Source organism: Dromiciops gliroides, chromosome 4 (assembly GCF_019393635.1).
Source record: "Dromiciops gliroides isolate mDroGli1 chromosome 4, mDroGli1.pri, whole genome shotgun sequence".
Taxonomy (NCBI): Eukaryota; Metazoa; Chordata; class Mammalia; order Microbiotheria; family Microbiotheriidae; genus Dromiciops; species Dromiciops gliroides.
Window position 1 is genome coordinate 244,404,296 of NC_057864.1, and position 25,796 is coordinate 244,430,091.

Below are 25,796 nucleotides of genomic sequence, written 5' to 3' on the forward strand. Positions count from 1 at the left end.
TCCTGTTCTCTGTCCCTCTCCTGGCTCCCCGTGTCCGGGGTTGCCCCCAGTCAAATGGGATGCACGAATTGGTAAACCAGTCGCTGGGAGATGTCAGGTTTGCGAATGATCCCCTTCTTGTAATACTGCCGGATGGAACGGCTCAGCTTGTCGTAGTTCATGGCAGGACGATTCTTGCGGATGCCCCACAGCCGGGCCACCTGGGCTGAGTCCTCGATCTTGAAAATGCCTGGAGAAGGTTTGTCACGTGGATGTAAGGAAGAAGGGGAGGAGATCAGGGTGAAGGACATAGAGACAAGGAAAGAGATAGATGGAGTTAATGTAGATTGGTTTCCGGGATGGTGGAGAATTTGGGAGAGGCGGGATGTTTGGAGACTCAAGTCAAGGTCTTCACACTAGACCAGCCTTCAGTGGAGCAATAAGGAGGGGCTGGTGTGTGTGCGTGCGTGCATGCACACTCGAGCATTTCCTCCCTAAACTTCCCCTACCCTTCAAGCAAATTAGAAAATATGCCAATGTCTCTTAAGTCTATGAATCCATCCTTGGGCCTTCAGGAGGGACTGTTTCTGAGTCCCTGAGGATGGATGCCTTCTGGACCCTTTTCGGGGGTGGGAGCAGATTTTCTGTTCTCTCTTGGATAAGCATGTTGACAGCCCTCAGCCTGTCCCACCAAGAAGAGTCTTCTGATGGTTACCGCAGTTGCTCTTGAGGTAATCTGAATCCCCTCTGTTCTTCAAGGCCAATGCCACCTACCTTCTCCAGACTTCTTTAGCTCATGATGGCCTCTCCTCTAAACTCTTACATTCTCCTGAGAGGCCAGCATCCTGGAAGAATGGAAGGAGCATCTGACTGGTCTCAGAAGACATGGTTCAAATCTGGGAGTCTGCCACTTTACCGGGAGCTTGACTGGTCAGATCACTTAAGCTCAAGATTTTCAACACATCACTTGACAAAGTCTTTAATCTCACTAATCTTGTGGATAAGATGGGTCGATGGGGAATAGATGATAGCGTGATTAAGTGGATTCATTTGGCCTGGAGTTAGAAAATTCTGAGTTCAAATTCAACCTCAGATATTTGCTACCTGTGTGACACTGGACAAGTCACTTAACAGTTGTCTGCCTCATTTTCCTCATCTGTAAAATCGGAATAATAATAGCACTCACCTCCCAGGATTATTGTAGGGATCAAATGAGATAATACTTGTAAAGCATTTAGCACAGTGTCTGGCACATAGTAGGTGCTATATCAGTGTTTGTTGTTGTTATTAATCTTAAAAGGAAGACTTAAAAGGAAGCTGAATTTTGATTAATTATAATGATCAATATTGGTCCCTGAAGTTGGTATAGATAATTCAAAAAGCCTTGCTCCTCAGTCTCAAGGAAGATTATAGATACACACCATTGTATACACTGCCAGTCACTTAATAAATGCTGGTTGACTAGGTTCTTACCCTAAGGAAGCCATCAGTAGGAAGAAAGCCACCATATGTATCAAAGTATTTATAGCAGCCCTTTTTACAATAGCAAAGAATTAGAAACAAAGTAGCTGCTCATTAAATGGGGGAAATGCTTAAACAAACTGTGGTACATGAATATTTTGGAATAGTATTGCCCTGTAAGAAATTATATATGTGATGAATATGGAGAATCATGGAATGATTTACATGAACTGATGTAGAGCGAAGTAACAGGACCAGGAAAATAACATATATAATCACTACAGCAATATAAATGGGAAGACAAACCACACACAACAAAATCAAAAGTGAATGAAACAATTATAAAGATAAAGCAGGACTTAACGAAGAGATGAGAAAAGTCAGGGAAGCTAGGTGGCACAGTGGATAGAGCACCAGTGAAGTCAGGAAGACTCATCTTTGTTAGTTCAAATCTGAACTCAGACACTTACTAGCTGAGTGACCCTGGGCAAGTCACTTAACCCTGTTTGCCTCAATGTCCTCATCTATAAAATTCGCTGGAGAAGGAAATGGCAAACCACTCTAGAATCTTTGCCAAGGAAACCTCAAATGGAGTCACCAAGAGCCAGACACAACTCAACAACACAAGATGACAACACCTCACAGAGGAGGGAGGTCCACAGGTGTTACACATGCTTTCAGAGTTTTTCAATGTTGTTGGGCTGATTTAAAAAATTTTTCTCTTTCTTTCTTCCTTCCTTCTCTTTCTTTCCTTCCTTCTTTCTTTCTTTCTTTCTTTCTTTCTTTCTTTCTTTCTTTCTTTCTTTCTTTCTTTCTTTCTTTCTTTCTTTCTTTCTTTCTTTCTTTCTTTCTTTCTTTCTTTCTTTCTTTCTTTCTTTCTTTCTTTCTTTCTTTCTTCCTTTCTTTCTTTCTTTCTTTCTTTCTTTCTTTCTCTTCCTTCCTTCCTTCCTTCCTTCCTTCCTTCCTTCCTTCCTTCCTTCCTTTCTTTCTTTCTTTCTTTCTTTCTTTCTTTCTTTCTTTCTTTCTTTCTTTCTTTCTTTCTTTCTTTCTTTCTTTCTTTCTTTCTTTCTTTCTTTCCTTCTTTCCTTCCTTCTTTCTTTCTTTCCTCCTGTCTGTCTTGAAAAATACTATTTATTATTTGGTATGGCTCTATAGAAATGGGAGGAGAAGGATATTGGATATAACTATGATGATGTGAATAAGAAGGCATCAATAAAAACTTATTTTTTTAAAATAAGTAAATAAATGCTTATTGAATTGAATTATGTACAGTAAGTACTATAAAGTAAAAAATTAGTAAAGGAATGGGGCTAGGCATCTAGGGAGATCAAAGGATAATGGACGGTTGAGTACTTGAGTGCTACAGTGGTACCCTAATACCTTTATAATATTGGGATCTAGTCAAGGAAATCTCTGCGGTGTGATTATGGTAGAAAGTGGATAAGTATTACACAGGACGAGAAGGTGTGAATGGGTTCTTTTCTTTTCCCCACTGCTGGAGGGAGGACCTTTGACAAAGAGAAGACAGATACAATGAAGTATAAATCAAGGTAAATCAAGGTCTCTAGTGGGATCTGTCCTTGGCCTTGTTCTGTTTACCATTTTTATCAATGATTTGGATAAAGGCACAGATGGCACACTTTTCAGATTTCCAGAGGGCACATTGCTGAGATAAATAGCTACAGTATCAGTCTCCAAAAAGATGCTGACAGTCTAGAACATAAGACCAAATCTTAGTAGATGAAATTTAATTTTTGTTGTCGTTGTCTCCGTCGTATCTGGCTCTTTGTCACCTCATCTGGAGTTTCCTTGGCAGAAATACTGGAGTGGTTTGTCATTTCCTTCTCCAACTCATTTTACAGATGAAGAAACTGAGGCAAACAGGGTGAAGTGACTTGTCCAGGGTCACAGTTAGTAAGTGTCAGACCAGATTCGAATTCGGGAAGAGGAGTCTTCTTGACTCTATCCACTGTGTCACCTAGTTGCCCTGAGTGGAGACCTGAGTCATTTAACCTCGGCTTTCCTCAGTTTCCTTATTTGAAAAATGGGGATAATAATAGCATCTACCTCCCAGGGTTGTTGTGAGGATCCAATGGAATATTATTTGTAAAGTGTTTGGCACAGTGTCTGGCACATAGTTGTTGTTTAGTCATTCAGTCATATCCAACTCTTCATGACCCCATGAAACATAGCATGCCGATACTGTCTATGGGATTTTCTTGGCAGAGATATTGGAGTGGTTTGTTGGTTCCTTTTCTAGCGTGGCACACAGTAAGTGCTTAATAAATGACTTTTCCCTTCCTCTCTGGTCCAACCCCTTCCTTTTACAGAATAGGAAACTGAGAAATATGAAGTAACTTGACCAAGTTTGCACAAATAGTACATGGTATGACTAATATGGAAATATGTCTTACATGATTGCATATATAACCTATATCAAATTGCTTACTGTCTTAGGGAGGGGGAAGGCGAGATAGAGAAGGAAATTTGGAATTAAAAAAAATTTTAAATGAATGTTAAAGGGCAGCTAGGTGGCGCAGTGGATGAAGCACCAGCCCTGGATTCAGGAGGCCCTGAGTTCAAATCCAGCCTCAGACACTTGACACTAGCTGTGTGACCCTGGGCAAGTCATTTAACCCTCATTGCCCCGAAAAAAAAAAGTGCATGGTAGAGATAAGAATCTGAATGGCCCGACACTGACTTACTGTGTTGCTTTGGCCAAATCACTTCCCTTCCCTAGACTTCAGTTTCCTTCTCTGTAGGAAGAGAGGGTTGACCCTCCCCAGGGCAGGTCTCTAAGGTCGCCACTCCTCCTTTGGACCTTGTCTGCCCATCCCTGAAGTCTCCTTTTTTTTTTTTTTTGGCGGGGCAATGGGGGTTAAGTGACTTGCCCAGGGTCACACAGCTAGTAAGTGTCAAGTGTCTGAGGCCGGATTTGAACTCAGGTACTCCTGAATCCAGGGCCGGTGCTTTATCCACTGCGCCACCTAGCTGCCCTCCCCCCCGAAGTCTCTTCATCCCCTGCAGTGTCCTGCTTAGGGGTCTCTTCGGTTCCCCACAAGGCCCCTCTCCCCCGCTCCCACCATTCACCTTTCTCCTTGTTGAGCCATCGGATGAAGCGGCCGTAGCTGTGAGGTTTGAGCAGTAGCTCTTTAAGGAACTGCCAAAGGTGGATGGGTTGGCCGGAGCAGGAAGAGTCCACCTCACTTTCGTTCCAGGTCTCCTCACTCCCCATGGCTGCGGGGAGAAGGGAGTAGAGACGCACTGCTGAGTCCTGGGGGGCCCCGGAGGACCCCCTGTCTGCCTTGGCTTATCCGTACCCCTCCCTCTTCCCCCCCTCCCCCGAATCTCCCAAGGAGCTCACCACAGACGTGCAGAGCTCCGGAGGTTCTCTCTTTCATCCAGGTGGCTGTGGCAGAAGGAAGGGCTTGATGAGAATCACAGAGGCACCAGCCTGAGTGTCAGGGAAGAGGAAGGCAAGGACCTTAGCACCCTGGCCCTAGAGCTGGAAGGGGCCTCATTGGCCATCAAGGCCAGCCCTCTCCGCTTACACATGAGCAAACGGAGGATGGGGAAGTCAAGGGATGAATCCCAGGTCACGCAAGTAATCGGCATTACTTTTTTTTTTTTTTTTGGTGAGGCAATTGGGGTTAAGTGACTTGCCCAGGGTCACGCAGCTAGTAAGTGTCAAGTGTCTGAGGTCGGACTTGAACTCAGGTCCTCTTGAATTCAGGGCTGTGCTTTAACCACTGCACCACCTAGCTGCCCCCAAGTAATCGGCATTAGAGGTGAGATTGGAAGCCAGGTCCCCTGACTCAGAGCCATGTTGGAGTTCATTCAGAGGAGGGTGACCCAGGATGGGGACCCAGGGGGACCCAAAAGTCAGAAGCATAACAGGGGGGACAGGACTGGAGTTGGTGCTGAAGATGGGAATAGGAATGGAATCAGGACCAGGAATGGGGACCACAGGTATGGCTGGAGCAGAGAATCATAGATTTAGAGCTGGGAGGAATCCTTAATAAGCCTTTGAGTCCAACCCCTCTCTTTCTCATTTTGCATATGAGGAAACTGAGGCACAGAGAAGTTAAATGACTTGTTCAGCATCACACAGCTATCTTGTGTCTGAGGTAGAATTTGAACCTGAGCCTTCTGACTGCAAGTTCAATGACCTAGCCATGACATCAGGGCATGGGGATGAAGCAGGAGGTGGACTTGGGGGCCAAGATCAAAGAACTCGTGCCTGAACTAGCATTTAAAATGAAGGGGTCCGGGCAGCTAGGTGGTGCAGTGGATAAAGCACCAGCCCTGGATTCAGGAGGACCTGAGTTCAAATCCAGCCTCAGACACTTGACACTTGCTAGCTGTGCGATCCTGGGCAAGTCACTTAAACCTCACTGCCCTGCAAAAATAAACAAACAAATGAATGAATGATTGAATATATAAATAAATAAAGTGAAGTGGTCTATTTTCCCTAAAAGAGAGAAGAAATGACCTTCCACCTGGAGTCCAGATGAATGTTCTTGGTGTATTCTGTTCCAGGTTAAGGGTTGTCATAGGGTAGGATGGAACAGTGGGTAGCAGTGGCCAGTGAGGAGCAGCAGGAGAGCCACAGTGCTGGGATCCTTTGCCCCTTAGGTCTTCTGTAGCCCAGCTTGTGCCCCACTGCCCCTCACCCCCTACCCATGCCTACCTGATTTCCAGATATCCAAGTGGGCGTGTAGAATATCACCGCAGAGGGGTGAGCGCTGGCGGAACTGCTCCTCTGACATGGCACACAGCTCCTTGCCCCCCAGCTCTTGGAAGGCTTTGCCCACTGGAGGTAGCCGGTACTGGTGCTCCGTCCATAGCAGCCACTTTTGCACATTTCCTGGACTCCAGTCACTGGGGTCTGTGGGGAAAGAAGCTGCACTTTCAGTTCCTGGGACTACAATGCCTATGCATGGGGAAGAAGACCCTCTGGGAAGGGTAGTGGGGCTTCTCTACTCTATTTCCCTTCCCCTTCCTGCCATGTACACCTTCTATTGTTCCTTTTTTTAAATCTATTTTAAAATTTAATTTATCTTATTCTGAACTTAAGAAAAACCCCCAAATATTTCTATAAAAGTAGAATAGAAAAAAAGATGATTGTACATGAAATTGCAAATTGATTATGTACAACTTGCTACTCTTTTAAAATATATCATAAAGTTATCATGTAACTTTCTTTTCTTTTTTTCCCCCCTTTTTTCTTACACTTCCTCCTCCCACCCCTGCCTCAGAGATCAAGACTTCTTGTTGTGTTCAACTCTTTGTGACACCATTTGGGGTTTTCTTGGCAAAGATACTAGAGAGGTTTGCCATTTCCTTCTCCAGTTCATTTTACAGATGAGGAAACTAAGGCAAACAGGGTTAAGTGACTTGCCCAAGGTCACACAGCTAGTAAGTAACTAAGGCCAGATTTGAACTCAAGAAGATGAATCCTTCTGGGACCTGAAGGTCTTTGTGAATTTCTTGTTTAAGGTAAAATTTCTTAAGAATAAATGTAGGGGGGGCAGCTAGGTGGCGCAGTGGATAGAGTAGTGGCCCTGGAGTCAGGAGTACCTGAGTTCAAATCCGGCTTCAGACATTTAACACTTACTAGCTGTGTGACCCTGGGCAAGTCACTTAACCCTCACTGCCCTGCAAAACCAAACCAAACCAAACCAAAAACAAACCCCAAACAACTAGTATGTATGCAATTCTGGATGCCCATTTTATAATGACTAAATGGAGAATGTCCATAGGAATCTGGATGAGCCTTGAGACCTCAAGATGAGATGGGATTGGAATTGGGATTTCCTTGGTATTGTGAGGAGATTCCTTCTACCTTCTCTGAAACCTATATTTGTAGAGACTAGTCTAGGGTCCTCCAGCCATTATTATGCAACAGAGGCAGGTCTCCCTGACTCTGAAAGCCAACTCTCTGTCCACTAGGCCACACTCTCCCTGGATGCTATGACTGTTTATTGAAAACTTGTCCAGACCTCCTCAAGGTAACACATTGTTGATTTCACCCTGCTAAGTCTCATCCTCGCATGACTCCCACCTGCCTTCCCCATGCCTTTGCTCCTGCACATCTGCTGCTTAACATAGGCAGAGAAACTCACACAACCACTCTGATTGGGTCCACTACAAATTTATGTTACATAACTTCAACTGGACCCTCCCTCCTTTAGGAAATCCTTCCCTTATAAACTCACTATTCCACTCTCCACAAACTCTTCCAAACCGGTTCATCTCTCCTCAAACTTCCCATGGCTTCCCCTCCTCTTACTTTCTCAATTGAGAACCTTGCCTTTTATTTCAGAGATAAAATTGAGGCTCGTTCACTATGAGCTTTCTCTTCTCTCTTCCTCATCTCATATCACTCAGATGCCTTCTGACACTATTTCCTCTATCTTTATATATTTTTTTTTTTGGTGAGACGATTGGGGTTAAGTGACTCGCCCAGGGTCACACAGCTAGTAAGTGTCAAGTGTCTGAGGCTGGATTTGAACTCAGGTCCTCCTGAATCCAGGTCTAGTGCTCTATCCACTGCTCCACCTAGCTGCCCCTCTCTATCCCTATCTTACACAAAAAGGTGGCCTTACTCTTTGCCAAAACTAGCCCTTCTACCAGCACAATAGATCCCATTCCTTCTCCTCCAACAGATTGCCCCCTCTGTCATCTCCATTCCATCACTTATCTTCAACTTCTTCCAGTCTACTGGCTTCTCCCCTACAGCCTACAAACATGCCTATCTCTCTCTCCATCCTCAAAAAGCCCTTATCTGCTCCTTCCATCCCCACTATAATCCTATGTCCTCTGCCCTCTGTGGTCAGCTCCTTGAAAAGACCATGTATAATAGATGCCTCCACTTTCTCTATTCTCACTCACTTCTTACAATCTCTTACAATCTGATTTCCAAGCTATCTATCATTGCCCTGAAACAACTCTTTCCAAAGTTAGCAAATGATCTTTTCTCATTTTTCATTCTTCTTGACCTCTCTGATGCCTTTGATGCTATTGACCACCCTCTTTTTTTTTTTTGGTGGGGCAAGGAGGGTTAAGTGACTCGCCCAGGGTCACACAGCTAGTAAGTGTCAAGTGTCTGAGGCTGGATTTGAACTCAGGTCCTCCTGAATCCAGGGCTGGTGCTTTATCCACTGTGCCACCTAGCTGCCCCACTGTTGACCACCCTCTTCTTGATGCTCTCTTCTCGCTAGGTTTTCAGGCTACCGCTCTCTTCTGGCTCTCCTCCTACCTATCTGCCTGCTCCTTCTCAGTCACCTGTGCTGGATCCTCTTCTAGATCACACCCTTTATCTACAGGTGTCTCTCAGGGTTTTGTCCTAGGACCTCTTCTCTTCTCCCTCTCTACTACTTCACTTGGTGAGTTCATCAGCATCCATGGATTTAATGAACACCTCTATGCTGATGATTCTCAAATCTACATAGCTTGCTCTTGCCTTTTAGACATCTCAGACTGAATGTCCAATATATATATATACACACACACACACACACACACACATATATTTTTATTTATTTATTGGGGGGGGGGGCAGGACAATGAGGGTTGAGTGACTTGCCCAGGGTCACACAGGTAGTAAGTGTCAAGTGTCTGAGGCTGGATTTGAACCCAGGTCCTCCTGACTCCAGGGTCGGTGCTTTAGCCACTGCGCCACCTAGCTGCCCCCCAATAGACATCTTAAACTCAATATATCCAAAATGGAACTCATCTCTCCCCTTTCTTAACTTCCCTATTACTGCTGAGGGTAACGCCATCCTCCCAATTTCTCAGGCTGGATGAAATCTAGGCGTCATCCTCAATTCCTCACTATCTCTCACCACCCATATCCTAGCTGTTGCCAATACCTGGCAATTTCACCTTGGGAACATGTCTCCAATATATGTCACCTTCTCTGCTATGATACTGTTGGGCCCTCATTATGTCATACCTGGACTATTGCAGTAGCCTGATAGTGAGTCTGCCTGCTTCAAATCTTTCCTCACTCCAATCCATTCTCCATTTTGATTTTCCTAAAGCTTAGGTCCAAAATGTTAACCCCTTACTCAAAAAACTCCCGTACTTCCTGATCACCTCCAGAATCAAATGTAAAATTCTCTGTTTGGCATTCAAAGCCTTTCATAAATGGGCCCCCTCCCACCTTTCCAATCTTCTTATAACTTCTTATACCTTACTACCACATACTCTGATCCAGTAACACTGGCCTCCTTGCTGTGCCTCAAGCAAGTTACTCCATCTGGGTAGATCTGGACAGTTTTCTCTGTCTGTCCCTCATTTCTAGAATCCTCTCCCTCCTCATCTCTGCTTCCTGGCTTCTTTCAAGTCCCAACTAAAATTCCATCTTCTACAGGAAGATGTTTCCCCCAACTACTCTTAATTCTAGTGTCTTCCCTCTGTCAATTATTTCTTATTTTTGTTACATATCACTCATTTGTACGTTTTTGTTTGATTGTCACCTCTCCTGTTAGATTGTGAGCTCCTTGAAGGCATGGGCTCTCTTTTGACTTTTTTTTGTACCCCCAATGCTTGGCAGGGCTTGGCACATAGTGGGTGCTTAATAAGTGATTATTGACTTACTATTTCCCAAGCGGACAGAAGTTAGCTTTTTTGAAATCAAAGTAGAGTTTGGCTAATATAGTAGACTGATGATCATAGGAAATACTGGCCTACACTACTTAAGGTCATCGATTGGTTCTGCAAAAAATATTATTTTTATTAGATGAATCAGTGTTATAGGAGAAAATATGTAAATTTTGTTAGTTGACAAGTGGCCAAATGCTTCTGTGGGTTTTCATTACTTTTCAGTGGGTTTTGGTTATAATGTATTAACCATAACAACTATACGGGTGAGATCAGGGATATTCCTATGGGATTGATTTAGGGAAAGACTGGAAAAGGAGTATTTATTAAGGACCTACTATGTTCCAAGCACTGTTCTAAGCACTTTATAATTATCTCATTTAATCCTCATAAAAACCCTGGAGGCAGATGATATTATTATCATTCCCATATTACAGGTGAGAAAGACTGAGGCAGACAGAGGGTGACTCACCCAGGATCATAGTTATGTCTGAGGTCAGATTCTAACTCAGGTCTTCCTGACTCCAGGTGCAATTATCTATCCCGAAGGATCATCAGTTTGGGATCAAAAAAGAAATAGGAGAACTGGGTATGATCATATCTAAGGGGAAGATACACTGGGATTTTCTCCCAAGGAAAACTGGTGGGACCAAGTGGCAGCCAGGACAGATGCTAGCTATATATCAGGGCAGCTATTTGGCCTAGAAGCTACTTCTTGAATAGTTTTCCTTAGATCTCAGTTTCCTCCTTATTTGTAAAAAAAAAGAAAAAAGAAAAAGAAAGAGGGGGTGGAGTGGACAGCTTCAAAGGTCCCTTTCCACCTCAAACATTTCATGCCTCTATGATACTGTACACATGAACTGACCTTGATGTCTAGATTCAGATTATTTTAGGCTAAACTGTAATTCAACAGCTCAGTACTGTGAGTCCTTCCTTCCTTCCTTCCTTCCTTCCTTCCTTCCTTCCTTCCTTCCTTCCTTCCTTCCTTCCTTCCTTCCTTCCTTCCTTCCTTCCTTCCTTCCTTCCTTCCTTCCTTCCTTCCTTCCTTCCTTCCTTCCTTCCTTCCTTCCTTCCTTCCTTCCTTCTTTCCTTCCTTCCTTCCTTCCTTCCTTCCTTCCTTCCTTCCTTCCTTCCTTCCTTCCTTCCTTCCTTCCTTCCTTCCTTCCTTCCTTCCTTCCTTCCTTCCTTCCTTCCTTTCTCTCTCTCTCTCTTTCTCTCTCTTTTATATAAAATCTAATCTTTGTTGGTAGACACATTAAGGAGAGTTCCATGCCATAGCCAAGAGAATCTGGGAGAATTGGTGTTGGCCTACTGGCCTACACTTAGGCCAGAGACTGGAGTTGTGAGACCATAGAATGTCAGAACTGCAAGGAACCTTAGAAATAATTTAATCCAAGCCTTTCATTTTACAGATGAGGAAATTGGGGCCTTGGCCCTCCTTGTAAGAATGCCAAGATTTGAACCTTCCAGCTTCAAGACCAATGATCTTCCTTCTTCATCCATACTATCTAATAGCTCTAAAATGCTAACAAGTAAACATCAGATATAGGACAGTATGAGTATATTAAAGGAAGCCAACCAGTTGGATGCAGCTAGGTGGCACAGTGGATAGAAGTGCTGAGCCAGGAGTCAGGAAGACCTGAGTTCAAATCTAACCTCAGGCAGGTATTAGCTGTGTGACCCTGGGTAAGTCACCTAACCCTGTTTGCTTCAGTTCCTTATCTGTAAAGTGCACTGGAAAAGGAAATGGCAGACCACTCCAGTACCTCTGCCAAGAAGAGTTAGACATGACTGAAATGACTAAACAACAACCACCAAAGTTGACCAAAGGGTCTGGCAAGGAATCTTAAGTGGGATGGAGCTGGCTAGTCTCTTTTCTGGCCTAGGGAAAGAATGCATTATGTTATTACCTTGAACAATGACACTAAAATAATGGCTAACATTCATGTAGTGCCTACTAGTGTGACAGGTGCTTTACAAATATTAACTCATATGATCCTCACAACAACCTTGGAACAGAGGTGCTTTATCATTCCCATTTCAGAGATGAAGAAACTGAGGTTAAGTGACTTGCCCAGGGTCACACAGCTAGTAAATGTTTGAGGTCAAATCTGAATTTAGGTGTTCCCAACTCTAGCACAAGCACTCTATCTACTGGACTACTTTGCTGGCCCAACTTATTTAGCCTCTTTCCTCTCTCAACTCCTTGATCTGTAAGAGGGGGAGGAATCCTATGCATGAAGTCACATTTTAAAATGTGGTTTTCTATAGAAATATTGGTATCATAGAAATAACCCTGGATTTGGAACTAGAAGACATGGACTTGAATCTTGGCTTTGCTGTTTTTAATATCTATGTAGCTTGAGGCATGTCGCTTAGCCTCTGTTTGCCTCAGTTTCCAAATCTGTAAAATGAAGGGGCTGGATAAGATGTTCTCTCCTTGCCTTGAGCATTCTACAGTTTCTGATATTACTACATAAAAGGTGGGGAAGAAGAGAGCCTGAAAAATAAGCAATCTATTTCACAGTTGTGCCTGGGCTAGCCTAGTTTCTGCCTCCATCTCCTTCTCCCTTCCTTCAGTCTCTTAAACGCAAAGTTGGCACCCAGGAGAACGAGAGCTGGCCTGAGCTTGGCATTGAGACAGCCATGTCTGGGCATCTCTTCAGAGGGCTCATTACCTCCGTTGACCTCGAGGTCTCTCTGATTCTGCCTCAGTGGTTTTGGGGGAGGGGCTGTCTTAGGTGTAGACAGATTTCAGTGGGATACACGGGGCTGCCTCAGGAGGTGGGGGATTCCCCTCTCCTGGGTTCATCACCCAGAGACTGGAGGAGCTCACGCCAGGGATGTGCCCGAAGAGAACAGGTTGGACTAGATAACCAGCCAGCTCCCTTCCAACTCTGAGGATCTGTGATACATGATTTCACTGTAGTGCCTGGCCAGCATGGCTGGAAGGCAGGGAGGGAGAGGAGGGAGAGAGATCTGAGCCTTCCTGGGCTCCTTTCCCTCCCTCTTCCCCCCTCCCCTCCCCCATTCTAGATTCCCAGTTTGGTTGGCCAGGAAGAGTGGGCAGTGGGGGCGGGGACAGCAGGCACACAATGAGGTTCTCCTAATGAACCAGGGCCCAAGGGCCCAGTGCCCAGGGTCTGATGACCTGCCTCAGCCGCCCCTACTTAATCAGACCATTTTCTTGCCCATGTCAAAGCAATTTGTTCCTGTCTCTATTGTTCAGGGAACAGAGGCACCTCCCTAGGAGCCCCTGGGGTGGGGATAGGGGAGGGTGAGAATCTAAGGGCCTCCCAGCTAACCAGGGATTCATATAGGGTCTGGGAGACCTGATTAGGGTGGGGGTGGGGGACTAAAGGGGGAAAGAGAATATGAAACTGAGGTGGGGGGGAGAGGGGGTGGAGAATTCAGCTTCTTGTCTCCAGGGACAGAAGAACAGCTTTGGGGGCCTCACCCCACCCTCATCTACAAGAGACCTCCCTGGAGAATGGAGGAAATAAGGAAGGAGCAGAGGCCCATGTGCAGATGGCTAGAGAGCCCAGGTTCCCAGGGTAGGGAGGGGCTCAGGGTGAGTGGTTAGGGGCATTGCTAGTGCACATGGGAACTCTGGATAAGAACAGGTCAGGAGCCAGGGAGATCCAAACACATATGGGCCCAGGGCTCAGGGACTCCTAGTCTGAAGCTCTTTTATGGTGTTATTTTGTAGTAGATCGTTTGTGTAACACTGAGCCCAATTTATCTCAAAAAGCATTATTCAACCATGCTAGATCCCAGGGAAAGGGCAGTGTGGGGGAGAGAGAGACACACAGAGAGAGAGAAAGAAAGAGAGAGAGAGAGAGAGAGAGAGAGAGAGAGAGAGAGAGAGAGAGAGAGAGAGAGAGAGCCCTTGTGGAAAGAAGGCTAGGATTCAAACCCTACCTTTGAGACATGCTACCTGTGTGACCCAAGGCAAGTCACGTCACTTCTCAGCAGACTCAGGCAACTCTCTAAGATAGGTGTACTTAGCCTTTTTTGGTATCACAATCCCCTTTGGTGGTCTGGTGAAGCCTATGGACCCCTTTCTCAGAATGTTTTTCCATAATTGAAGGAAATGTTAAATTTCAGTTAAAGGGGAGGGAAATTAAAGATGTATTTTTTTTCCAAGTTCACAGGGCCCTTGAAATCTATCCCTGGGCCACTTTTTTTTTGGAGGTATCTGTAGACCCCAGGTTAAGAACCTCTGCTCTAAGACTTTGCAGAGAAGGTGTAGATCTAACTGGTAGAGGGAATTTCCTCACTAGGAGCTTCCCATATTAATGAAGACATAGATCCCCTCCCCTCTCCTCTCCTCTCCTCCTTTCCTCTCTTCTTCCTAGTTAAAAGATGATGGAAAACAAGACAGTCTTTGACCTTGGGGAGCTTACAGTCTAAAAGAAAGACCTAACATATAGACAAGAAGTAGCATATGAAGCAGAGTGTGACAAAAGTAAAGGGGAGGTTCAGACAGAGACCTCTGAAGCAGAGAGCCCAGAAGGATTTGGAGAGAAGCAAGAACCTACGCTGTTGTTCAGTCCTTTTTCAACCTCATTTGGGGTTTTCTTGGCAAAGATACTGGAGTGGTTTTCCAGCTCATTTTACAGAGGAGGAAACTGAGGCAAACAGGGCAAAGTGACTTGTCCAGGGTCACCCCAGCTACTAAGTATCTGAGGCCAGATTTGAACTCAGGAAGAGTCTTCTGGTCTGGTGCCCCCTCCACAGTGACACCTAGCTGCAAACCTATGCTTAATGATCTCAATAGCTCCCATGGATTCAATCTCTATCAATATCATCTCTCTCTCTCTCTGGCAGGGTAATTGGGGTTAAGTTACTTTCCCAGGGTCACACAGCTAGTAAGTGTCAAGTGACTGAGGCCGGATTTGAACTCAGGTCCTACTGAATCCAGGGCTGGTGCTTTATCCACTGCGCCCCCTAGCTGCCCCTATTAATATCATCTCTACATTGATGATTCTCAGATCTACTTATCCAGCTCTAACCTCTCCAATGACCTCCAGCCTTACATCTCCATTTGCCTATAGGACATATCAGACTGGATGTTCCATAGACATCTTAAGCTCAACATGCCCCTAATTGAACTCATTATCTCTCTCTTTCTCCACCAAACCCTCCCTTATCCCTAACTTTTCTATTACTATCAAGGGCACCCTATTTTCCCAGTGACCTATGTTCTCCACCTGGGTGTCACCCTTGACTCCTCCTTTTTGATCACCCGCTACTCACTGTCACTGTGTCTCTCAATCTATGGCCAGGTGCTGGGGTTTTTTTTTTTTTGTTTGTTATTGTTGTTGTGGGGTTTTTTGTGTGTGTGTGTGTGTGAGGCAATTGGGGCTAAGTGGCTTGCCCAGAGTCACACAGATAGTAAGTGTTAAGTGTCTGAGGCTGGATTTGAACTCAGGTCCTCCTGAATCCAGGGCTGGTGCTTTATCCACTGCGCCATCTAGCTGCCCTGCCAAGTCCTGTTGGATTCTACCTTTGCCACCTCTCTCATATACAACCCCTTCTCTCCACTTCCCTGGTGCAGGTGCTCATCATCACATCGTACTTGGGCTATTGCAACAACCTGCTGGTTGTTCTTCCTACTTCAAGTCTCTCTCCCACTCCAATCAATCCTCTACTCAGCTGTCAAATTGATCTTCTTAACGTTCAGTTCTGACCATATGTGACCCTTAACTCAATAAATTCCAGTGGCTCCCTATCACTTTCAGGATCAAATATAAAATCCTCTTTTTGTCATCTTTCATTAATAGGCCACCTCTCATCTTTCCAGACCTCTTACACCTTATTTCCCACCACATACTCTGATCCAGTGACACTGGTCTCCTTGCTGTTCCTCAGAAAAGATAATTCATCTCCTGACTCTGGGTATTTTCACTGACCGTTCTCCATTCCTGGAATTCTTTTCCCTCTCATCTCTACTTCTTGGCTTCCTTCAAGCCCTAAGGACCTTTTGCAAGAAGTTTTTCTCTAAACAAAAGTACTTCTAAAAAGTCATTCTAGATCCCCCTTAATCAGACTGCCTTTTGACTATAAAAACCACGCATGCCCTATGACCAAACAATACCGCTACTAGGTCTGTATCCTAAAGAGATAAACAAACGAAAAGGAAAAGGACCTATAGGTACAAAGATATTCACAGCAGCTCTTTTAGTGGTGGCTAAGAATTGGAAATTGAGGGGCTGACCATCAATTGGGGAATGCCTGAACAAGTTGTATTGTATATGATTGTGATGGAATTCTATTGTGCTTCAAGAAATGACAAGCAGGATGCTCTCAGAATAATCTGTAAAGACTTACATGAACTGATGCAAAGTAAAATGAGCAGAACCAGGAGAACATTGTATACAGTAACAGTAATATTGTATGATGATCAATTGGGACTAACTTTGCTATCATCAGCAATACAATGATGAAAGATAATTCTGAAGGACTTTTGATGAAAAATGCTATCTACCTCCAGAGAAAGAACTGATGGAGTCTGAATGCGGATTGAAGCATACTTTTTCTTTACTTTTAAATTTTTTCTGGGGTTTTTGTCTGTATTTTCTTTCACAATGCAACTAACATGGAAATGTGTTTTGCAAGACTGCACATGTATAAAAAATTGTTTGCCAGGCAGCTAGGTGGTACAGTGAATAGAGTATCGGCCCTGGAATCAGGAGGACCTGAGTTCAAATCCAGCCTCAGACACTTGATACTTACTAGCTGTGTGACCTTGGGCAAGTCACTTAACCCCAATTGCCTCACCAAAAACCAAACCAAAACAAACCTAAATCTTTAGGGGGCAGCTAGGTGGTGCAGTGGATAGAGCACCGGCCCTGGAGTCAGGAGGACCTGAGTTCAAATCCGGCCTCAGACACTTAACACTTACTAGCTGTGTGACCCTGGACAAGTCACTTAACCCCAATTGCCTCACTAAAAAAAAAAAGAAAAGAAAAAAATTCTTTGCCTTCTCAATTGCAGGGAGGGAAGGGAGAGAGAAAATGTGGAACTCAAACATTTTTTTAAATGTTAAAAACTGTTTTTACATGTAATTGGGGAAAATACAATATTAATTTTTTAAAAATGCTAGTGCCTTTCCTTTGTTGATTATTTCCCATTTATCCTGTATGTAGCTTGTTCATACATAGTTGCTTGCATGTTGTCTCCCCTATCAGACTGTGAGCTTCTTGAAAACAGGAATTGTCTTTTGACTTTTTTCCTATCTGTGGTGCTTAGCAAAGTTGCTGGCACATAGTAGGCACTTAATAAATACTTATTGACTGACCGACCAAGAAGTAGTCCTACAGATAAAAAGAGAAACAAGAGAGAGCAGTATCATCTGAGACAAAGAATCTAGAAGAGGGGAGGACCAGCAGCATTCATTTCACCTCCCCACCCTACCTCCTTCAGGATTTCAGGTTGATATGTAGATATAACCAGGGCCAGGGCTAGGGGGTAATAACAGCTCACATTTACAGGGCACTTGAAAGTTTACAAAGCACATTCTTTCCCAGTCTTCTCATCAGCTGATGCTTTCCCCTCTCAAATTACCTTCTATCTACCTTCTATTTTATTTATCTTATACATACCTAGTTATTTTTACATGTTGTCTTCCTCATTAAAGTGTAAGTTCCTTGAGGGCAGAAATTGGTTTTGCCTTTCCTTGTATTTCTGGAACTTAGTCCAGAGCCTGGCACATAGTAAGCACTTAACAAATGTTTTTTATTAAGTGATTCAACATACAAACAACTATGTATGATTGATTGATTAAATTAATACATTCCTTTGGACCACCCAAAGACATAAGTAACACAATATCTTATTTTGCAGATGAGGAAATCACAACTCAGAAATGTGAAAGGACCTGCCCAAAGTCACACAACTAGGGGGTTACCCAAGAAAGATTTGAGCCCTTTTTTTTTTTTAAACTTCCAAGTTAGGGGCAGCTAGGTGGCGCAGTGGATAGAGCACTGGTCTTGGAGTCAGGAGTACCTGAGTTCAAATTCGGCCTCAGACACTTAACACTTACTAGCTGTGTGACCCTGGGCAAGTCACTTAACCCCAATTGCCTCACTAAAAAAAAACAGACAAAAAAACTTCCAAGTCTAACCCACCTTCCATTGAGCCTTAAGGGAAGCAGAGTCCTAGAAGGCCACATGGAAGGAATACAACAAAGGGTACTTTCATATTCCTTTCTACACACGCACATATTTTAATGCCAGGAAAATCCTATTTTCTGGGTCTGCATGGCTCTTATTATGTGAAAGGTCAAGACATATACGTTACCGAAAAGGCTCAAAGTTACCAGTAAAAAGTCACCGGCAGCAGGGAACAAACTTCCAACCCTTGCCCAGGGCATACAAATACCTTGTCACAGCTCTGGTTAGGATTGTGCATCACGCAGCATGTGGTCTAGCAAACTTGTGACTATTGTCCTAGATGAGCTTCTCTGTAATCAAAGTGGACTGACTGAAGGCAGTACTGGTTTGGGAAGTTGGTGGGAGGAGCCAAGAAAGTACAGGGTTTGAGTGGTGGGAATAACCAGGAGGCAGATAGAGCTGTGTGCCTGGCCAGACATCTTATTCCCCAGACAAATGGCGGACCTACCCAAGGGCCAAGACAATTGTGACACTCCTAGAGAAATGTGGTATGAGGGAAAGAGCACATGGGGTTTGGAGTCAGAAGACTTGGGTTTGACAATTTCAGGTTTGTTGAATCCTATGAACGTACTTGGTACCTTACCTGTGTGACCCTCTATTTGCCTCAGTTTCCTCTGGTAAAATGAATGACTTAGATATAAAGATTGTTTAGTGGATAGAACTTTGAGCCTGGAGATGGGAAGTCTTGAGTTCAGATCTAACCATAGACACTTCCTAGCTGTATTTGCCTCCATTTCCTTAAGTATAAAATGGGAATAATAATAACATCTACCTCATAGGGTTGTTATGAGGCTCGAACGATGTTTTATTTGTAAAAAGTACTTAGCATAGTGCCTGGAACATAGTAGGTACTACATAAAAATGCATGTTTACTCCCCCTCCTCCAGCTCTAAATATGAGGTCATTTGTTGTGTCAATCAGGACACTGAGTGCTGGAAATTCAATGAGAAAAACACAGAGTGCCTGCTCTCCAGATGCTTACATTCTACTGGAAAGAAACAATAGATAAGCCAATGAAAAATATTTACAAAGAAATTATAAAGTAATTTTAGGGGAGGTGTTAACAATTAGGGAGAATCAGGAAAAGTCTTGTCTTGGAGGGAACATCTGAGCTGAGCCTTGAAGGGGGCTAGAGATGCCAAGAGGTAGAGGTGACAAAGGATCAGATGCCAGGAAAATCTGGACAAAGGTACAGACGAACAGGCAACAGCAGGTGAACCAGTTCGACTGGACGATAAAGTGTATGAGGAGGTGTAATGTGAGATGAGTCTGGAAAGATAGATTGGAGTCAGATCATTAAAATGCCAGATAGGGGAAGGTAGATTTTGTCCTGGAGGTGATGGGCAGCCATTGACGTTTTTTGAGCAGGAGAGTGACATGATCAGACGTGTACTTTAAAAGGATTATCATTTTGGCAGCTGGGTAGAGCCTGGATTAGAAAGGAGAAGAGACTGGAGGCAAGGAGATGAATTATGAGGCTACTGCAATAGTGCAGGCAAGAAGTGATGAGGGTTGGAATTAGGGAGTTGTCTGTGTGAGGAGAGAGAAGGAAACAGATCTGAGAGATGTTGTTGAGATAGAATTGGCAACTGATTGGATATGGCGGCAGGGTAAGGGAGAGGGCAGAATCCAAGATAACTTTGAGATTATAAATTTAAGTGATTTGAGGAGAGGTGGCCAGAAGTAGGGAAAATAGAAAGAGGAGAGAATAAGTTCTGTTTGGGACATGCTGAATGAATTTTGAGATGTAGTTGGAGATATCCAACAGGTCAATCAATAAACATTTACTAAGCATCTACTATGTGTCAGGCACTGCGCTAACCACTGGGGATACGTGAAGTTGGTGATGCAAGGCTGAAGCTCAGGAGAGACACAAGGACTGAATATATAGAGCTGGGAATGATTCCATAGAGATGATCACTGAATCCATAGGAGCTAATGAAGTTGGCAAGACAGAGGGTATAGAGAGGCAGAACTTTGAGGGACACTCATGGAAGGACCTGGGTGATGATCTAGCAAAGGAGTCACATAGCTAGTAAAATATCTAAGGTTAGATTTGAACTCAAGACTTCTTGACTCCAGGCCCAGCATTCTATCCAATGAACCACCTGCTGAACTTTAGACTCTAACACATTCATTTTTACCAACAAGGAGGAGAATTAGGAGGGAGCATTGTCATAGAAATCCAGAAAAGGAGAGAGTATCAGGAGGAGGGACTGTTCTGCCACTTCAGAAGCTTTAGAAAAGTCAAGAAGTGGGGGCGGCTAGGTGGCACAGTGGATAAAGCACCGGCCCTGGATTCAGGAGTACCTGAGTTCAAATCCGGCCTCAGACACTTGACACTTACTAGCTGTGTGACCCTGGGCAAGTCACTTAACCCCCATTGCCCCCCCCCAAAAAAAAAAGAAAAAAAAAGAAAAGTCAAGAAGTGTGAGGGCTGAGAGAAATCTGTTGGTAATTAATCCCAGTAAGCCATTAAGAGACATGAGTAACCATGAAGAAAGCAGTTCAATTGTATGATGAGGTGAGAAGCTAGATTAGAACAGGAAGAGAAGTGAGGAGAACAGAAAGGGAGTAAATATATTGGACAATAGTTTGAGGGGATGGTAGAGTCAAATGAAGGGGGTTTTTTTTGTTTGTTTTTTTTGTTTTTTCTTTTTTGCGGGGCAGTGGGGGTTAAGTGACTTGCCCAGGGTCACACAGCTAGTATGTGTCAAGTGTCTGAGGCCGGATTTGAACTCAGGTACTCCTGAATCCAGGGCTGGTGCTTTATCCACTGCGCCACCTAGCTGCCCCCAAATGAAGGTTTTTTAAGGGTGAGGAAGACCTGGACATGTTGATGAGCCGCAGGGAAGAAGCCAGTAGATAAGGAGAAATTGAAAATTAGAAATTGAGCAAAGATAATTGAGTTGGCAGCTTGCTAGAAGAGAGATGAAGGGAAGAGGTCAAAGGGGTAAGAATAGGGATTGACCTTGGTGGGAAGGGCCACCTTCATCAGAGACTGGAGCAAAGAATAGAATAGAAAATGGTGGCAAGAGAGTCGCAAGGGGTTTTTAGGTATAGAATGTGGAGGAGGGGTGGGCAGAGGAAGGTCAAAGCAAAATGATTTCTATTTTGAAATGAAGCCCTAGGCTGAGCGAAATGAGAGGTTTGAGTAGAGGCTAGAAGCTTTGGAGTAGCCATTGTGGGCATTATGAGAGAGTCTGTTAGGAAAGAATAAAAGGATTGCCATGCAGCAGTGAGAGCCCAGTTCAGATCACAAAACATAAATTTGTAGTGGACCCAGTCCATGCAATTTCTTCCAGGGTTATTAGGAAGATTTCAAGGAGGGTAACCCAAGGTATTGACAGGGATAAACTGAGACAGGCCAACCAAAGATGATTGGTTGGGAGGATAGGAGGATTGATTGCCTGGTTTAATGCTAATATACTACAAACACTATACTACATTATACTATAGATATGTTATATAAACTATACTATATAAATATTGTACTACAAATACTACAAATGATCATTTTCTTTTGGGGGGGCAGGGCAATGAGGGTTAAGTGACTTGCCCAAGGTCACACAGCTAGTAAGTGTCAAGTGTCTGAGGCCAGATTTAAACTTGGGTCCTCCTGAATCCAAGGCCGGTGCTTTATCTACTGTGCCACCTAGCTGCCCCCGATAACTTTCTTTCTTTTTTTTTTTTGTGAGGCAATTGGGGTTAAGTGACTTGCCCAGGGTCACACAGCTAGTAAGTGTTAAGTGTCTGAGGTCGGATTTGAAGTCAGGTACTCCTGACTCCAGGGCCGGTGCTCTATCCACGGCGCCACCTAGCTGCCCCAATAACTTTCATTACTTTAGCCCTTTAAGATTTTCAAAGTGTTTTCTTCAAAGCAACTCAGTGAGAAGAGCACTGGATTTGGATCCAAAGACTTCAAAGTTCAAGTCCAGATTTTGAAGCTTGACTAGGTATGTGGCCACAGATAGGTCACTTTTACTCTTTGAGCCTCAGTTTCCTTATCTGTAAAATGAGGATAATAAGATTTACACTACCTACTACACAGGAATGCAGGGAAGAAATCAGTCCGTAAACCTTAGCGCATTAGATAACTATGAGTTATTGTTACTGAGGGGCAGGTAGGTGGTGCAATGGATAGAGCCCTAGGCCTAGAGAGTCGGAAAGACCTGAATTTTAATTCAGCCCAGACACTTACAAGCTGTGTGACCCTGGGCAGGGCACTTCACTCTGTTTGCCTCAGTTTTCTCATCTGTAAAATGAGCTGGAGAAGGAAATGGCAAACCCACCCCCTTATTGTTGCCAAGAAAACCCCAAGTGGGGTCACAAAGAGTCAGACACAACTGAAATGACTGAACAACAATTGTCTTTGATGATACCAACAATAAGAATGTTAGGAATAATAATAATAATTAGAAGAAGAAGATAAGAAGGGCAGGGCTATTGAGCCCAGAGCTTATGCGATTATTAATGATTAATTGGGATGATCTTAGACTTGGTCCCAAGCTTTGTTCCTATGCTCTACAAAAAGTTCTGTTTTCATTCCTCTCTCTTAAATGCTAAGAAAGAAGCACTTAAAAAAAAAATACAACCATGATATCATTCTGCACCAAGGGGGGAAATGTCCAGGCAAGGCAAGCGATAATAGCAGCAGAAAGAGGAGATCATGGAATGGCTGCACCCCTATATTTTGGGGATGTCCATGAGTACAGGTTAATTGGAATGAGAGCCCCCAGCTGGGAGCAAGTCTGGCTCATCTCACGTGTGTCTTCGTTTCTCCAGTTTCTCCCTAGCCCAGGGGTGTTGCATAAAATGATTGGACAGACAGACAGAAATGGAGACACAGATGCATGGAGACGCCCGTGCCCACATCAAAACACAGAAAACATGTATTCCAACGTTTCCTTTCTCCAAACAGACACACAAGCCTCTGGAGATGCCAACTTGTCAGGCTGCCACATTTCACAACTCCCATTTATATAATTGCATTAAGGTTTAAGCGTTTTCATAGTCCCTGGAGCTGGAAGGAACCTTTTCGTTCTGCCAGCCCAAACCCTCATTTTTCAAAAAGAGGTAACCAGAGACAGAGAGACAGAGACAGAGAGAGAAAGCGACAGAAAGACAGAGAAACAGAGAGAGAGAGAGAGAGAGACAGGGACAGAGACAGAAAGAGACGCAGAGACAGAGAGACACAGAAACAGAGAGACAGAGAGTCAGAGGGAGAGGAGAGAGACACACAGAGACAGAGAGACAGAGAGACAGAGACAGAGACAGAGAGAGACAGAGACAGAGAAAAGAGAGACAGAGAGAGAGCTGCCAAAGATCCCACAGGGACACAGAACAGCTGCAATCCACACTGATCTTGTGACTCTGTGTTACACCTCAGTCTGCCCTTCCTTCCCACCCCCCATGAAGCAAGGCAGGGCGAGTATTCTTACCCCTGTTTTACATGGGGAAGAAAGCACCAGGAGGCCCAGCATCACCCAGCTCAGTAAATAACAGAGCGGGAGGTGGAAGCCAGGTGTTCTGACCCCATTACCTGCACTCTCTCAACCGCGCCACACTGCTTAGATAGTGCAGGATTGCCAAATTACAGAGCACAGGAATCTTATCCTGAGATCTCCTTAATCTAACCAGAGAAACCAGCACAGCTTCCGGAACTAACTAGCCCAGTCTAAAGTCTCTGGGACTAGCAACTCTGGGGTGGGGCCTGTATTAGGAAGGAGTGGGGGATGGGGGATGGGGGGAAAAAGAAGCCCAGATAGGATCGTGTCCGGCCTTCCACTGAAGGAATGGATTTGATTCTTGCCTGGGGTGGATTCTTCAAGTTCTTTAATTTTTTTTTTCCTTGGGGAACATCAGACAGGAATGGGAGAAGATGGCACAAAAGGGGCAACCTGGGGGAGGGCATCCAAGGGGGTCATCAGCTATCTCCTACTGAGGATCTCAGTTCCCTCCTCAAAAAAGAGGAAGAGGGTTTGACCAGACAGTCCCTAAAAGTCCCTCTAGATTCTTTGTCTTAACATTCTGTATCTTCCGTCCCTTCTAGCTCAGACATTCCATGTTCTGATATTCTGTGTTCCGTTAAGAACACAGTACCGGGGCAGCTAAGTGGCGCAGTGGATAGAGCACCGGCCCTGGAGTCAGGAGTACCTGAGTTCAAATCCAGCCTCAGACACTTAACACTTACTAGCTGTGTGACCCTGGGCAAGTCACTTAACCCCAATTGCCTCACTAAAAAAAAAAAAAAAGAACACAGTACCCATCAAAGGGTACGGGTGGATGTGGGGAGAGGAGGCATGGGCAAAGCTTGGTGAGAAATCCTCCTCCTCCCCCCATATTTCCAGCACTCTAAGGTTTCTTCTAGCTTTAGAGACTGATTGTTTCCCTCCTTACCCGAAACCCAGCCCCCAGCCTCCCCAAGGCCCATTCATCCCAGCCCCCACCTGCGGTGATGTTGAGAAGCTTGCAGGCAGTCTCAATGTCTTTCAGCACCTCCCCGACCACCAAGGATTGTACTTGCTCCAGCGAGTGCTCCTCCAGGGTCAGGCTGCCTGGAGGGTAGTCTAGGGTGGCCCCCTGGGCCTGGCTGTCGATGATGGGGCACTGCTCCGGTTCCTTGGGGGCCTCCTCGGGGCTGTCATCCATGGGCCCCTTTTCCCCCCAGGTTCCCTCTTCAGGGTACAGCATGTCAAAGTAGGAGAGGTAGAAGGCGGACAAGCCCTGCTCCGGAGTGGCAGGGGGGCTGGGGCTCCACACTCTCCTCTCAGCCCCTGACCCCTTTTCCAGGTTGTTCCGTAGCCCCGTATCAGGCAAGAGGAGGCGGGCTGGCGGCGGGGCACTCAGGCCGGGGCTGGTACTGCCCATGGCTCCACTCAGGTTGGCCGAGGTGTCTGTGGAGGAGAGGAGAGTAAGGATTTCAGCTTCATCCCCAAGGTCCCGCTCCCTCTGCAGGGGATGCTAAGCCTGTTAGGGGGATAAGGGGCTGGGCAGGTGCCCTGCCTGGCTCAGGGAAGGCATGGGAGGGAACTCAGGGGCTTCGGGGTCACTGGGCACTGAGAGGCCCTAGACGTGCTGTGGAAGACACACATAGTCCATTGGAAAGGGGAAAGGCACCAGGGCTAGGGAGAGATGGGGTGAAAGGAGGTGATGTTTTCTGGTCAGTGTCTCCCAAAGGTACTTAGATCAAAGAGCAGAGGGAAAGAACTTCACCTCCCAGAGGATGCTGATTAGAGAAGGGGAATCATATCTAGCCGTATAGGTGCTGAGCCTCTAACAACAATAACAATAACAATAACAGTAACGATCATCTATCCATTACTTAATTATATTAAGCTAATAAATTATATTGCTTAATGTAATTGTTTAAACAAAGCAGTTTACAGATGTAACCTCCATCTGATCCTCACGGTAGCCCCATGATGCAGGAAAGGCAATGATAATTTGAGGACTGAGGAAACTGAGGCACATAAAAGTTAAGTAAATTGCCTGGGTGGGTGTTAGGCAGCTCTCCTGACTCTCTTACCCTTTACAGACACCAGGCTACCTCCAAGACCCCATTCCCCATCA

General features: G+C 44.8%; 1 protein-coding gene across 2 annotated transcripts; it reads right to left on the reverse strand.

Moving 5' to 3' along the window:
• SPDEF (SAM pointed domain containing ETS transcription factor) lies at window positions 1-25,094 on the reverse strand. Of its 2 annotated transcripts, XM_043962861.1 has the most exons (5): window positions 24,674-25,094; window positions 6,131-6,328; window positions 4,805-4,849; window positions 4,531-4,677; window positions 1-229 (listed from the first exon to the last, which is right to left on the reverse strand). In XM_043962861.1, the coding sequence occupies exons 1-5, from the start codon at window positions 25,092-25,094 to the stop codon at window positions 51-53; spliced, it is 990 nt and encodes a 329-aa protein (XP_043818796.1). In that variant the 3' UTR covers window positions 1-50. The 2 variants fall into 2 exon arrangements, with proteins under 2 accessions (XP_043818796.1, XP_043818797.1); XM_043962862.1 differs by lacking the exon at window positions 4,805-4,849.
• Window positions 25,095-25,796: the final 702 nt, after the last annotated feature.

Excerpts from the sequence above, each read along its gene's own strand:
- SPDEF (XM_043962861.1), bottom strand. The coding sequence starts at position 25,094 with ATGGGCAGTACCAGCCCCGGCCTGAGTGCCCCGCCGCCAGCCCGCCTC. Across the intron at positions 4,850-6,130 it reads CTTGGATATCTGGAAATCAG|CCACCTGGATGAAAGAGAGA; the intron begins GTAGGCATGGGT and ends CTTCTGCCACAG. Across the intron at positions 230-4,530 it reads ATGGCTCAACAAGGAGAAAG|GCATTTTCAAGATCGAGGAC; the intron begins GTGAATGGTGGG and ends AACCTTCTCCAG.